This window comes from Oncorhynchus clarkii, chromosome 32 (genome assembly GCF_045791955.1).
Source record: "Oncorhynchus clarkii lewisi isolate Uvic-CL-2024 chromosome 32, UVic_Ocla_1.0, whole genome shotgun sequence".
NCBI classification, from domain to species: Eukaryota; Metazoa; Chordata; class Actinopteri; order Salmoniformes; family Salmonidae; genus Oncorhynchus; species Oncorhynchus clarkii.
In genome coordinates this window covers 30,115,825-30,132,532 of record NC_092178.1, presented here as the reverse complement: position 1 = coordinate 30,132,532, position 16,708 = coordinate 30,115,825, and the positions used below count along the sequence as shown (strand labels likewise).

The 16,708-nt window shown below is 43.7% G+C and overlaps 1 protein-coding gene across 1 annotated transcript in view; it reads right to left on the bottom strand.

The window, feature by feature from the left end:
- Nucleotides 1–16,708, bottom strand: part of LOC139392293 (atrial natriuretic peptide receptor 1-like) — a 110,596-nt gene that overhangs the window by 14,886 nt on the left and 79,002 nt on the right. Inside the window, exons 6-8 of the mRNA XM_071140176.1 lie at nt 16,315–16,409; nt 15,995–16,130; nt 1,978–2,062 (exon numbers count right to left, since the gene is read on the bottom strand). Coding sequence (XP_070996277.1) covers nt 1,978–2,062; nt 15,995–16,130; nt 16,315–16,409 — 316 coding nt within the window. The remainder of the gene's footprint in view (nt 1–1,977; nt 2,063–15,994; nt 16,131–16,314; nt 16,410–16,708) is intronic.

Here is a 16,708-nt window from a genome sequence, read left to right as displayed (position 1 = left end):
CTCTATTATAGTGGGTGACCTGATTGGAGTGTCGCCCCTCAATTTGTGAATACAACTTAATCGAGTCATCATTCACCAACAGTGCTGCCTGTGTGAAGTTGTTCCGACATGTACCTTGATATCACAGGCGGCTGGTTGCACCTTAATTGAGGAGGAAGGGCTCATAGTAATGGCTGGAACGGAATCAATGGAATGGTATCAAACACGTCACACAAATGGTTTCCATGTGTTCAATACTATTCCTTTCACTCCATTCCAGCCATTATTATGAGCCGTCCTCCCCTCAGTAGCCTCCTCTGCTTGATCTAACATTCTTTACTGTAATGGAACATTATGTAAGAAAAGGTAAAAAAGTCACTATTCATGTGTAGTAATAACACATTTATGTTGTTTAAAAAAAATCTATGAACATACAAACACATCATACAGTAGCTTCCATTTACTTTAAGCAATACATTTACAGATAGACTAAGTAATCCATAGATTAAGTCATTCATATAATAAGCACTTTTTTTTACAAGAATATGAAAATAAACATTCATAAATGTATTTGCCTACGGCTATGTGCTATTCAAATGTACTACACGTTGCTCTATTTTATAACGTGAAAAAAAAGTGAAAAAAAGGGTCTGTAATTTTACAGCACATTTAAAGGGATTCTTTGGGATTTTGGCAATGAGGCCCTTTATCTACTTCCTCAGAGTCAGATTAACTTGTGGATAAAATGTGTATCCATTTAAAAAGGAAGTTACTTTCATGAGCCAATGCTAGCTAGCATTAGCACAATAACTGGAAGTCTATGGTTATCTGCTCGAGTGCTAGTAGATACCCATAGCACACTAGCAGATACCCATAGAGTGCCAGTCATTGCGCTAACGCTAGTTAGCAATTGTGCTAGCGCTAGAAACATAAAAATGGTATCCACAAGTTCACCTGACTCTGGGGAAGTAGATAAGGGTCTCATTGACAACATTTTGAAGTATTCCTTTAATAAAATGTGAAATATCGGAATTATCAGACAAAAGTAAAGATTGAGGATAAGTTATATCAAACACAAAGTGACTTCAGCATAATTATTGGCTAGAATATGTCACTGAACTTGAACTATTTCACTTTTCACCTATCAAAGTTAACATAAATCTCTAGAAAATGTAAAAACATATTGCTTTTTTATATTTGATACAGGACATAATATACTTCGACCTTAGGCCTGATATTCCTCCAGAGAAAACTATTATTTAGAAAGTAAGGTATACATTCACCTGGAGTTGCACTCAATGTTAAACAATTTTATCACAAGACATGACAAGCTATAAAGCAAGTGACCTTTTCAGCTGCAAGACTGATGGAGCTGGAAACAGGCCAGAGAGCAGGGTCAAAGGGCAAACACGGGGCTGGAGGTAAATAAAAACACTTTTCAATGGAAAACGAAAATGAATGTTTTTTTACTAAAACAGGTCCAGGTAGTCCCTCACTGTTTCTGTCTGTTTATTTCTGTGTGGTGCCTAATGAACATGACCCTGGTGGTGAGTCATCACTGAAGACGAGACAGAAACACTTTTATTCGTTCCTTCTTGGCCTGGCAGTGATCTCCCTGTAATGTGTGAAGAAAGAGTAAGGAAAAAGAGGGCAGAGGAAGAAAGATAGTGAAAAGAGGAGCGTCACAGGGTGAAGAGGACAAGAGAGAGATAGACAGAGTAACAATGTGGGTAAAAAAGTTAAACAGGGAGGCAAAAGCATACCATGATTGTAGAAGGTAGAAAAACAAACAGAAGAGGAAGAGATAGGGGGGATAAAATAGAGAAAAGGAAAGATGTGCAGAGTGTGGGAAGAGAGTAAACAGAATGGCGAGAGCAATAGAGGATGGGTGGAGGAGGGGTCGGGAGTGGAGGGGTGGCATAAGAACCCATAACCATCGACCAGTGTCTTGCTCAGTGAAGGGGTACACTGTACGGTAAAAAAAGGGGTACCACTGACCTGTAGATGAAGACGGTGACGGTGGCGATGATGATGAAGATGAAGCACACAACGATGGCCACCATCTGGTGCATAGTGACAGTCCCTGGGACAAAAGAACAAACTATGTTATTGAATTCTATGAAGTTATACCCAGGGCAAATTCAATAACATCTGTCATAGTATGTGTAGTATATGGCAATGTTTTGTTCATATAGCTACTACAGTCCCATAGGGAGGAGCATTGACCCAGCTTGGTCCGTGTTTGGCCGGAGTAGGCCGTCATTGCAAATAAGAATTTGTTCTTAACTGACTTGCCAAGTTAAATAAAGGTTAAATAAATAAAATAAATACATTAACATTTGAGTCATACACAGAGCAGACCCTCTTATCCATAGCCACTTATAGCATGTGCATTCAGCTAAGGTAGGTAAAAATAACCAAATAATATAAGTTGCTTAAACAAGTAAATAAATCCATTTAATATAGCCATCACAATAAAATCTATTATTTAATTAGTTGTGATAGGCTTCTAAACCTGAGAATGTCTTAGAAATCAAAACATAAGGGCTGCATGACGCAGCTGTATAAAGCCATATCTATGAGAAGTATACGGCCATAAGCAAACAAGAAAATGCTCATCCAGACGCGGCACTCCTAGTGGCCAGGGACTTTAATGCAGGCAAACCTAAATCCGTTTTACCTAATTTCTACCAGCATGTCACATGTGCAGCCAGAGTAAAAAAAAAAAACTCTAGACCACCTTTACTCCACACACAGAGACGCATACAAAGCTCTCCCTAGCCCTCCACTTGGCAAATCTGACCATAATTATATCGTCCTGATTCCTGCTTACAAGCAAAAACTAAAGCAGGAAGTACCAGTGACTCCCTCAATACGGAAGTGGTCAGATAACGTGGATGCTACGCTACAGGACTTCACTGACATTGTCAACCGCTCCCTGACCGAGTCTGTAATACGTACATGTTTTTGGCTTGGCCCCTAAATCCCTCACAAACTTTTACAGATGCACAATTGAGGGCATCCTGTCGGGCTGTATCACCGCCTGGTACGGCAACTGCACCACCCACAACCGCAGGGATCTCCAGAGGGTGGTGCGGTCTGCCCAACGCATCACCGGGGGCAAACTACCTGCCCTCCAGTACACCTACAGCACCAGATGTCACAGGAAGGGTAAAACGATATCAAGGACATCAACCACCCGAGCCATGGCCTGTTCACCCCGCTATCATCCAGAAGGCGAGGTCAGTACAGGTGCATCCAAGATGGGACCGAGAGACTGAAAAACAGCTTCTATCTTAAGGCCATCAGTTTGTTAAATAGCCATCACTAGCCGGCTTCCACCCGGTTACGCAACCCTGCACCTTTGAGGCTGCTGCCCTATATAAATGGAATCACTGGCCACTTTAATAATGGAACACTGGTCACATTAATAATGTTTAAATAATGTTTAAATACTGCTTTACTCAACTCATATGTGTATACTGTATTCTATTCTACTGTTTTTTAGTCGCTGCCACTCCGACATGGCTTGATCTAATATTTATATATTTCTTAAATCCACTCTTTTACTTTTAGATTGCGTGTATTGTGAATCGTTTTTAAACACTACTGCACTGTTGGAACTAGGAAAACAAGCATTTCACTACATCTGCGAAATATGTTCATGTGACCAATACAATTTGATGTTTCAAGCAGACCACCATAGTCCCTGTGCCCAAGGAAGCGAAGGTAACATGCCTAAATGATCACCACGCCATAGCACTCATGTTGGTAGCCATGAAGTGCTTTGAAAGGCTGGTCATGGCTCACATCAACACCATCATTCCGGAAACCCTAGTCCCACCCCAATTCGCATAACGCCCCAACAGATCCACAGATGACTCAATCTCAATCGCGCTCCATACTGACCTTTCCCACCTGGACAAAAGGAACACACACCTATGTGAGAATGCTGTTCATTGACTACAGCTGAGCGTTCAACACAATAGTGCACACAAAGCTCATCACTAAGCTCTGGACCCTGGGACTAAACACCTCTCTCTGCAACTGGATCCTGGACTTCCTGACAGGCCGCCCCCAGGTGGTAAGGGTAGGCAACAACACATATGCCATGCTGAACCTCAACACTGGGGCCGCTCAGGGGTGCGTGCTTAGTCCCGTCCTGTCCTCCCTGTTCAACCATGACTGCATGGCCAAACACGACTCTAACACCATCATTAAGTTTGCTGACAACACAACAGTGGTAGGCCTGATCACCGACAACGATGAGCCTATAGCGAGGAGGTCAGAGACCTGGCAGTGTGGTGCCAGGACAACAACCTCTTCCTCAATGTGAGCAAGACAAAGGAGCTGATTGTGGACTATAGGAGAAGACGGGCAAAACAGGCCCCCATTAACATCGACTGGGCTGTAGTGCAACGGTTCAAGAGTTTGAAGTTCCTTGGTGTCCACATCACCAACAAACTATCATGGTCCAAACACACCAAGACATTCGTGAAGAGGACACGATAACACATTTTTTCCCCATCAGGAGACTGAAAAGATTCGGCATGGGTCCCCAGATCCTCAAAAAGTTATACAGCTGCACCATCGAGAGCATCCTGATCTGTTGCATCACCGTCTGGTATGGAAACTGCTCTGCATCTGACCGTGAGGCGCTACAGCGGGGAGTGCGTATGTCCCAGTACATCACTGGGGACAAGCTTCCTGACATCCAGGACCTATATACTAGGCGGTGTCAGAGGAAGGCTCAAAAAATGGTCAAAGACTCCAGTCACCCAAGTCATAGACTGTTCTCTCTGCTACCGCACGGCAAGCATTACCGGAGCGCCAAAAGGCTCCTTAACAGCTTCTACCCCCAAGCCATAAAACTGCTGAACAATTCATCAAATGGCCACCCAGACTATTTACATTGACCCCCCCCGTAATTTTTTTACGCTACTGCTACCCGCTGTTTATCATCTATTTATAGTCACTTTACCCGTACCTACATGTACAAATTACCTCGACTAACCTTTACCCTCGCACATTGACTCAGTATCGGTACCCCCTGAATATAGTCTCGTTATTGTTATTTTATTGTGTTACTTATTTTTACATTTATTTTTTTTTACTTTACTTTATAAAGTTATTTTAGTAATTGGGAGCATTGCCTTTAAATTGTTTAACTTGGGTCAAATGTTTCGGGTAGCCTTCCACAAGCTTGAATTTTGTCCCATTCCTCCTGACAGAACTGGTGTAACTGAGTCAAGTCTGTAGGCCTCCTTGCTCGCTCACGCTTTTTCAGTTCTGCCCACACATTTTCTATAGGACTGAGGTCAGGGCTTTGTGATGGCCACTCCAATACCTTGACTTTGTTGTCCTTAAGCCATTCTTCCACAACTTTGGAAGTATGCTTGGGGTCATTGTCTATTTGGAAGAACCATTTGCGACCAAGCTTTAACTTCTTGGTGACAGGGGGGCAGTATTGAGTAGCTTTGATGAATAAGGTGCCCAGAGTAAACTGCCTGCTACTCTGTCCCAGATGCTAATATATGCATATTATTAGTAGTATTGGATAGAAAACACTCTGAAGTTTCTAAAACTGTTTGAATGATGTCTGAGTATAACAGAACTAATATGGCAGGCGAAAACCTGAGACAAATCCATCCAGGAAGTGGGAAATCTGAGGTTTGTAGTTTCATTTAAGTGATTGCCTATCCAATATGCTGTGTCTATGGGGCCAGATTGCACTTCCCAAGGCTAGAAAGTCGTTTGAGGCTTCTATTGTGGAAGGGTGTCGAATAAGAGCTGTTTCAACAAGTGGATTAGGCTGAGGCCAATCAGTTGTTTACTGTGCGGTCACGCGGGTGTAATGAATACACTATTTTCCGGTTGGAATATTATTGAAGATTTACTATAAAAAGACCATAAAGATTGCTTGTAAACATTGTTTGACATGTTTCTACAAACTGTAATGGAACTCTTGACTTTTCGTCTTGATTTTTCGCTCACGCATTGTGCCTTTGGAATCGTGAACTAAACGCGCAAACAAAATGGAGGTATTTGGACATAAATAGGGACGTAATCGAACAAAACAAACCTTTCTTGTGGGAGTCCTGGGGGTGCATTCCGATGAAGATCAGCAAAGGTAAGTGAAGATTTATAATGCTATTTATGACTTTTGTTGACTCCACAATTTGGCGGGTAACTGTATGGCTTGCTTTTGTGGTTGAACGCTGTTCTCAAATTATTGAATATTGTGCTTTTGCCGTAAAGCTTTTTTGAAATCTAACACAGCGGTTGCATTAAGAACAAGTTTATCTTTAATTCCATGTAAAACATGTATCTTTCATCAAAGTTTATGATGAGTATTTATGTTATTTGATGTGGCTCTGCAATTTCTCCGGATGTTTTGGAGGCATTTCTGAACATGGTGCCAATGTAAACTAAGGTTTTTGGATATATATATGAACTTGATCGAACAAAACATGCATGTATTGTGTAACATTGAGTCCTGGGAGTGTCATCTGATGAAGATCGTCAAAGGTTAGTGATTCATTTTATCTATATTTCTGCTTTTTGTGACAACTCTCTTTGGTTGGAAAATGGATGAATGCTTTCTGTGACTAGTTGCTGACCTAACATAATGATACGTTCTGCTTCCGCCGAAAAGCCTTTTTGAAATCGGACACTGTGGTTGGATTAACGAGAAGTGTATCTTTAAAATGGTGTAAAATTCTTGTATGGCTGAGGAATTTTAATTAAGAGATTTCTGTTCTTTTGAATTTGGCACCCTGCAATTTCACTGGCTGTTGGCGAGGTGGGACGCTAGCGTCCCTAACGATCCCAGAGAGGTTAAGTCCCTGACTGATGTCTTGAGATGTTGCTTCAATATATCCACATAATTTTCACGCCTCATGATGCCATATATTTTGTGAAGTGCACCAGTCCCTCCAGCAGCAAAGCACCCCCACAACATGCTGTTGCCAACCCCGTACTTCAAGGTGGGATGGTGTTCTTCGGCTTGCAAGCCTCCCCCTTCTTCCTCCAATCATAACGATGGTCATTATGGCCAAACAGTTCCATTTTTGTTTTATCAGACCAAAGGACATTTCTCCAAAAAGTATATTTGTCCCCATGTGCAGTTGCAGACAGTTGTCTGGCTTTTTATGGCGGTTTTGGACCAGTGGCTTCTTCCTTGCTGAGTGGCCTTTCAGGTTATGTTGATATAATACTGGTTTAACTGTGGATATAGATACTTTTGTACCTGTTTCCTCCAGCATCTTCACAAGGTCCTTTGCTGTTGTTCTAGAATTGATTTGCACTTTTTGCACCAAAGTACGTTCATCTCTAGAAGACAGAACACGTCTCCTTCCTAAGCGATATGATGGCTGCGTGGTCCCATGGTGTTTATACTTGCATACTACTGTTTATACAGATGAACGTGGTACCTTCAGGCGTTTGGAAATTGCTCCCAAGGATGAACCAGACTTGTGGAGGTCTACAATTGTTTTCTAAGGTCTTGGCTGATTTCTTTTGATTTTTCCATGATGTCAAGCAAAGAGGCACTGGGTTTGAAGGTAGGCCTTGAAATACTTCCCCCCCCCCCCCCAAGATGGCATAGCAGTTCAGACGTCTTTTGTCCTCGTCTTGTCGTGTCCCGTATTACAACTTTTTTCACATACCTTTTTATATATATATTTTTAAATTTTCCATAAACTCATCTTCAAAACACTCTCCTGCAACCCGCCTCACCAATTTATATTTATAAAAAAGTATTATTTACCTCAAATCTGTAATCCTCCAAGAAGCTAGCCAGAAATTAGCCAGAAGCTAGCAAGGAGCTAGCCAGAAGCTAGCCAGAAGCTAATCCAGAAGCTAATCAGAAGCTAATCAGAAGCTAGTTAGCTTCTTTACTGCCTAATCGTTAGTATTCAGCTAACCACGGTTTGTGGTCATCAGCTATCCTTTAGCTCGAAAATCTATCGCCAGTTTTGTAAGGCGCAGCGCGGCACGGAACAGAACATACCGGACCAATTTTTCTCTCCATGTCCCTGGATTTCAACCGCTAACTCTGGACATTCATACCTGGATCTCACAGCTAGCTAGCTGCTATCCGTGTGACTATCGGCTTTCGTCGATTCCGGAGCAAACATCAATTATTCTGGAGCTAGCCAGCTGAAGAGTTCCATCAATCACTCCTGGGCTACAATCACCTATCCGGACCCGTTTTACTGCCTACACGGAGCCCCACCGGGCCTTCACAACTGGACTGCCGACGTTATCTGCCCGAAGGAGTTATCCGGCTGGCTCCTCCGTCGCGACGTTACCTGAACGCCCATATGCGGCCCGCTAACCGTTAGCTGTCTTATCGGCTGCTATCTGAATAGACAATCGGACAATTTATTTTTTATTTTTTATTATTTATTTTTTTCTTCTTGGGCCTCTATAACTATATCTATTGTTTTTTTTATTATTTTTTTTATTTTTTATTTGGATTAATCCCCTCTACCACACGGAACCCCACTAATCTACTGACGGAATGCAAGAGGTGGCTAATAACAGACCTCCATCCTATGCTAGCTTGCTACCAATGGCCTGGCTAGCTGTCTAAATCGCCGTGACCCCCAACCAACCTCTCTACTCACTGGACCCTTTTGATCACTCGACTAAGCATGCCTCTCCTTAATGTCAATATGCCTTGTCCATTGCTGTTCTGGTTAGTGTTTATTGGCAGCAGCCTCTAGTCCTGCTCACTATACCTTATCCAACCTATTAGTTCCACCACCCACACATGCAATGACATCTCCTGGTTTCAATGATGTTTCTAGAGACAATATCTCTCTCTTCATCACTCAATACCTAGGTTTACCTCCACTGTATTCACATCCTACCATATCTTTGTCTGTACATTATACCTTGATGCTATTTTATCGGCCCCAGAAACCTCCTTTTACTCTCTGTTCCAGACGTTCTAGACGACCAATTCTTATTGCTTTTAGCCGTACCCTTATTTTACTCCTCCTCTGTTCCTCTGGCGATGTAGAGGTGAATCCAGGCCCTGCAGTGCCTAGCTCCACTCCTATTCCCCAGGCGCTCTCTTTTGACGACTTCTGTAACCGTAATAGCCTTGGTTTCATGCATGTTAACATCAGAAGCCTCCTCCCTAAGTTTGTTCTATTCACAGCTTTAGCACACTCTGCCAACCCGGATGTTCTAGCTGTGTCTGAATCCTGGCTTACAATAAGAACACCTCCTCCCAGCTGCCCACAAGATAGGAAACACTGTCACCACTGATAAATCCACCATAATTGAGAATTTCAATAAGCATTTTTCTACGGCTGGCCATGCTTTCCACCTGGCTACTCCTACCCCGGTCAACAGCACTGCATCCCCCACAGCAACTCGCCCAAGCCTTCAACATTTCTCCTTCTCCCAAATCTGTTCAGCTGATGTTCTGAAAGAGCTGCAAAATCTGGACCCCTACAAATCAGCCGGGCTAGACAATCTGGACCCTTTCTTTCAAAAAGTATCTGCCGAAATTGTTGCCACCCCTATTACTAGCCTGTTCAACCTCTCTTTCGTGTCGTCTGAGATTCCCAAAGATTGGAAAGCAACTGCGGTCATCCCGAACTTCAAAGTGGGGGGGCACTCTTGACCCAAACTGCTACAGACCTATATCTATCCTACCATGCCTTTCTAAGGTCTTCGAAAGCCAAGTCAACAAACAGATTACCGACCATTTCGAATCTCACCATACCTTCTCTGCAATGCAATCTGGTTTCAGAGCTGGTCATGGGTGCACCTCAGCCACGCTCAAGGTCCTAAACGATATCTTAACCGCCATCGATAAGAAACATTACTGTGCAGCCGTATTCATTGATCTGGCCAAGGCTTTCGACTCTGTCAATCACCACATCCTCATCGGCAGACTCGACAGCCTTGGTTTCTCAAATGATTGCCTCGCCTGGTTCACCAACTACTTCTCTGTTAGAGTTCAGTGTGTAAAATCGGAGGGTCTGCTGTCCGGTCCTCTGGCAGTCTCTATGGGGGTGCCACAGGGTTCAATTCTTGGACCGACTCTCTTCTCTGTATACATCAATGAGGTTGCTCTTGCTGCTGGTGAGTCTCTGATCCACCTCTACGCAGACGACACCATTCTGTATACTTCTGGCCCTTCTTTGGACACTGTGTTAACAACCCTCCAGGCAAGCTTCAATGCCATACAACTCTCCTTCCGTGGCCTCCAATTGCTCTTAAATACAAGTAAAACTAAATGCATGCTCTTCAACCGATCGCTACCTGCACCTGCCCGCCTGTCCAACATCACTACTCTGGACGGCTCTGACTTAGAATATGTGGACAACTATAAATACCTAGGTGTCTGGCTAGACTGTAAACTCTCCTTCCAGACTCACATTAAGCATCTCCAATCAAAGTTAAATCTAGAATCTGCTTTCTATTTCGAAACAAAGCATCCTTCACTCATGCTGCCAAACATACCCTTGTAAAACCGACTATCCTACCGATCCTTGACTTCGGCGATGTCATTTACAAAATAGTCTCCAACACTCTACTCAGAAAATTGGATGCAGTCTATCACAGTGCCATCCGTTTTGTCACCAAAGCCCCATATACTACCCACCACTGCGACCTGTATGCACTCGTTGGCCGGACCTCACTACATATTTGTTGCTAAACCCACTGGCTCCAGGTCATCTATAAGTCTTTGCTTGGTAAAGCTCCACCTTATCTCAGCTCACTGGTCACCATAGCAACACCCACCAGTAGCACACGCTCCAGAAGGTATATTTCACTGGTCATCCAACACCTCTTTTGGCAGCCTTTCCTTCCAGTTCTCTGCGAGCCAATGACTGGAACAAATTGCAAAAATCACTGAAGTTGGAGACATATCTCTCCAACTAACTTTAAGCGTCAGCTTTCAGAGCAGCTTACCGATTGCTGCAGCTGTACACAGCCCATCTGTAAAGAGCCCATCCAACCAACTACCTACCTCATCCCCATATTTGTTTTTCTGCTCTTTTGCACATCAGTATTTCTACTTGCACATCCTCATCTGCACATATATCACTCCAGTGTAAATGGCTAAATTGTAATTACATCACCACTATTGGCCTATTTATTGCCTTACCTCCTTACTTCATTTGCACACACTGTATACAGATTTTTCTATTGCGTTATTGACTGTACATTTATGTATCCCATGTGTAACTCTGTTTTTCTGTCGCACTGCTTTGCACTGCTTTATCTTGGCCAGGTTGCAGTTGTAAATGAGAACTTGTTCTCAACCCTCCTACCTGGTTAAATAAAGGTGAAATAAAAAATAAAAAAATGTGTAGGCTAACTGTAGGACAGTGAAAAGCTCAGTAATGTTATGGCTAGGCTCAATTAGCCTAGTTAGCTAGCTTCTTTCGGTTTGATGCAGTCGAAAACATAATGTTAACTTTCACTGCTATGCGGATGACACACAGCTGTACATTTCAGTGAAACATGGCGAAGCCCCAAAATTGCCCTCGCTAGAAGCCTGTGTTTCAGACATAAGGAAGTGGATGGCTGCAAACTTTCTACATTTAAACTGGACAAAACAGAGATGCTTGTTCTCGGTCCCAAGAAACAAAGAGATCTTCTGTTGAATCTGACAATTAATCTTGATGGTTGTACAGTCGTCTCAAATAAAACTGTGAAGGACCTCGGCGTTACTCTGGACCCCGATCTCTATTTTGACATATCAAGACTGTTTCAAAGACAGCTTTTTTCCATCTACGTAACATTGCAAAAATCCGGAACTTTCTGTCCAAAAATTATGCAGAAAAATGAATCCATGCTTTTATTACCTGTTCTAGGTTAGATGACTGCAATGCTCTACTTTCCGGCTACCCGGATAAAGCACTAAATAAACTTAAGTTAGTGCTAAATACGGCTGCTAGAATCCTGACTAGAACAAATTATTTATTTTTTGAATAATATTACTCCAGTGCTAGCCTCCCTACACTGGCTTCCTGTTAAGGCAAGGGCTGATTTCAAGGTTTCACCGCTAACCTACAAAGCATTACATGGGCTTGCTCCTACCTATCTTTCCGATTTGGTCCTGCCGTACATACCTACACGTACGCTACGGTCACAAGATGCAGGCCTCCTAATTGTCCATAGAATTTCTAAGCAAACAGCTGGAGGCAGGGCTTTCTCCTATAGAGCTCCATTTCTATGGAATGGTCTGCCTACCCACGTGAGAGACGCACACCTGGTCTCGACCTTTAAGTCTTTATTGAAGACTCATCTCTTCAGTAGGTCCTATGATTGAGTGTAGTATGGCCCAGGAGTGTGAAGGTGAACGGAAAGGCTCTGGAGCAACGAACCGCCCTTGCTGTCTCTGCCTGATCGGTTCCCCTCTTTCCACTGGGATTCTCTGCCTCTAACCCTATTACAGGGGCTGAGTCACTGGCTTACTGGTGCTCTTCCATGCCATCCCTATGAGGGGCGCGTCACTTGAGTGGGTTGAGTCACTGACGCGGTCTTCCTGTCTGGGTTGGCGCCCCACCTTGGGTTGTGCCATGGCGGAGATCTTTGTGGGCTATACTCGGCCTTGTCTCAGGATGGTAAGTTGGTGGTTGAAGATATCCCTCTAGTGGTGTGGGGGCTGTGGTAATATCCTGCCTGTTTGGCCCTGTCCGGGCGTATCATCAGATGGGGCCCCAGTGTCTCCTGACACCTCCTGTCTCAGCCTCCAGTATTTATGCTGCAGTAGTTTATGTTTCAGGGGGCTAGGGTCAGTCTGTTATATCTGGAGTATTTCTCCTGTCTTATCGAATGTCCTGTGTGAATTTAAGTATGCTCTCTCTAATTCTCTCTCTCTGTCTCTCTTTCTTTCTCTCTCTTGGAGGACCTGAGCCCTATGACCATGCCTCAGGACTAACTGGCACGATGACTCCTTGCTGTCCCCAGTCCACCTGGCCGTGCTACTCCAGTTTCAACTGTTCTGCCTGCGGCTATGAAACCCTGACCTGTTCACCGGACGTGCTACCTGTCCCAGACCTGCTGTTTTCAACTCTCTCGAGACAGCAGGAGCGGTAGATATACTCTCAATGATCAGCTATGAAAAGCCAACTGACATTTACTCCTGACGTGCTGACTTGTTGCACCCTCGACAACTACTGTGATTATTATTATTTGACCATGCTGGTAATTTATGAACATTTGAACATCTTGACCATGTTCTGTTATAATCTCCACCCGGCACAGCCAGAAGAGGAATGGCCACCCCTCATAGCCTGGTTCCTCTCTAGGTTTTGGCCTTTCTAGGGAGTTTTTCCGAGCACCGTGCTTCTACACCTGCATTGCTTGCTGTTTGGGGTTTTAGGCTGGGTTTCTGTACAGCACTTTGATATATCAGCTGATGTAAGAAGGGCTATATAAATACATTTGATTTGAAGACCGCTACTATGTAACCAGATGGGATGATAAATAACTAGCAAGAAGTTAGTCTAGCATGAGATAAGTGGTTGTGGTCTCTCCCTCTGTGCCTTATGGTGCTCTGAGCTTTCCATGTGTTACACACACACACACACACACACACACACCAAACGGCCCCCACTCCTCCTAATAGCCTACAGCTGCTCGCTCTTTGCCTCTCTCTCTCTCCCCCTTTCTCCATGGCTCCGGTTGAATAAAGTAGAAAAACATTTGGCAATTGGCAAAACAATTTCTGCTGCTTCCTTCACTTGTATTGGACAGTTTGTCCTTTTGGTCCTTTCGGAACAGGTTTAAAAAATGTCTGCATAATGGGTCCGGGTCAGGCTTTACCGTGTCCATTTCATAACAGCACTCTAAAAGGAGTCAGAACGCTTCAGTTCGGCTGGTGGCTAGCCAAAGTCGGCTAGTCGAACCGAATGAGAAACTAAATCGGCAGTAGTACTGTTTGACCATTTTAAGATGCCATAGCCAGCATACACTTCCTCAAAATAGGCAGAATTAGTCTAAGATAACTGAAGAAATCTGTCAATAATTTTGACGTAAAAATCCTTAGCGGAGTCCAAAATTAACAAAAATGTCAAAATGTCATCATAATATTTGCACAAACTCTTCCAAACTGCAAAAAGCATGCTGAGCGCTGAGTACCAGGTAATTAGCAAGGGCCATTAGCAAGTTTGGTAGGCTACCCATCAGCGCCATTAATTTGCATAGTTTTGGATTGAGATTACTGTGATCAACGGTCACAGGAAATTTGTCTCCTATCATCATGACTACCGGTGTGGTGTTAATATGGCCACCGCAACAGCCATAATTGTGAGCAGCACAACATTTTAATGTTTCTCTCAGTGTTTATAAAATCTACAGGGGTTTTGTTAATTCATATGCAAATATACATACAGTTGGGAGAATAAGTATTTGATAACCTGCAAAATCGGCAGTGTTTCCTACTTACAAAGCATGTAGAGGTCTGTCATTTTTATCATAGGTACACTTCAACTGTGAGAGACGGAATCTAAAACAAAAATCCAGAAAATCACATTGTATGATTTTCAAGTAATTAATTAGCATTTTATTGCATGACATAAGTATTTGATCACCTACCAACCAGTAAGAATTCCGGCTCTCACAGACCTGTTAGTTTTTCTTTAAGAAGCCCTCCTGTTCTCCACTCATTACCTGTATTAACTGCACCTGTTTGAACTCGTTACCTGTATAAAAGACACCTGTCCCCACACTCAATCAAACAGACTCCAACCTCTCCACAATGGCCAAGACCAGAGAGCTGTGTAATGACATCAGGGATAAAATTGTAGACCTGCACAAGGCTGGGATGGGCTACAGGACAATAGGCAAGCAGCTTGGTGAGAAGGCAACATTTGATGGCACAATTATTAGAAAATTGAAGAAGTTCAAGTTGATGGTCAATCACCCTTGGTCTGGGGCTCCATGCAAGATCTCACCTCGTGGGGCATCAATGATCATGAGGAAGATGAGGGATCAGCCCAGAACTACACGGCAGGACCTGGTCAATGACCTGAAGAGAGCTGGGACCACAGTCTCAAAGAAAACCATTAGTAACACACTACGCTGTCATGGATTAAAATCCTGCAGTGCACGCAAGGCCCCCCTGCTCAAGCCAGCGCATGTCCAGACCCGTCTGAAGTTTGCCAATGACCATCTGGATGATCCAGAGGAGGAATGGGAGAAGGTCATGTGGTCTGATGAGACAAAAATAGAGCTTTTTGGTCTAAACTCCACTCGCCGTGTTTGGAGGAAGAAGAAGGATGAGTACAACCCCAAGAACAACATCCCAATCGTGAAGCATGGAGGTGGAAACATCATTATTTGGGGATGCTTTTCTGCAAAGGAGACAGGACGACTGCACCATATTGAGGGGAGGATGGATGGGGCAATGTATCGCGAGATCTTGGCCAACAACCTCCTTCCCTCAGTAAGACCATTGAAGATGGGTCATGGCTGGGTCTTCCAGCATGACCACGACCCAAAACACACAGCCAGGGCAACTAAGGAGTGGCTCCTTAAGCATCTCAAGGTCCTGGAGTGACCTAGCCAGTCTCCAGACCTGAACCCAATAGAAAATCTTTGGAGGGAGCTGAAAGTCCGTATTGCCTAGCGACAGCCCCGAAACCTGAAGGATCTGGAGAAGGTCTGTAGAGTGGGCCAAAATCCCTGCTGCAGTGTGTGCAAACCTGGTCAAGAACTACAGGAAACATATGATCTCTGTAATTGCAAACAAAGGTGTCTGTACCAAATATTAAGTTCTGCTTTTCTGATGTATCAAATACTTATGTCATGCAATAAAATGCTAATTACTTACTTAAAAATCATACAATGTGATTTTCTGTATTTTTGTTTTAGATTCTGTCTCTCACAGTTGAAGTGTACCTTTGATAAAAATTACAGACCTCTACATGCTTTGTAAGTCGGAAAACCTGCAAAATCGGCAGTGTATCAAATACTTGTTCTCCCCACTGTATTTTTATATTGATAAATGAGGCCCCAGGGGTTCCTCAGTGCATACGTGCTAAGCAAGCAGGCTTGTCATTCTTGAAGCCACAGTCGGGGATGTCTTGGGGCGGGGCGCCCCCCGGCCACTGGACCTTCATGCCCGGCACTGGAACCAACTCCTTCAGGGTGCTGTTGTAGACGGATACGATCTGGAGATACACAGGATAGATGGTTAGCCTAACTTTGGGTGTTGAATGAAAGTGCATGTCATTGCAGGTTTTGTAGCTGCTACACTGGAAGAGGACAAAGAACACAGCTACAGAGTGTGAGCGTGTATTTATGTGTGTGTTTGTGCCTAACCACCATTTTGCTAGAGGAGCAGTCAGTGCCTACCTGAAAGACCCCAGAGTCAAGATCGGTCATGTCCCACAAGGCAAAGTCAATCTCCCGATCGCCTTCTCCATCAATTTGAACCAAGCCAGTAACACCTGCCACAGAAGAGGAGAGAGACAGAGAGAACAGAGGGATTAACACAAAGGATTCAGGTGCACAATCTGGGCGCAAGCTGTGCTTTTTCCTCATTGCTTTCAAGATTGAGAGATGGGCCCTTTGTTCAATCCCGTTAGTTGATTTGGTTGCCCTTCACAAAATAAATGAACAAACTAGCCAGCTGGGTCCATATTGTGTAGCACCACCTGTTGCCAGTCCCTGTGTGTTGTTATATCCTGTCCCCCGCAGTAAAACAAACCAACAGGATGCAGAAAGTTAGCCTTGCCAAGTCACAAGT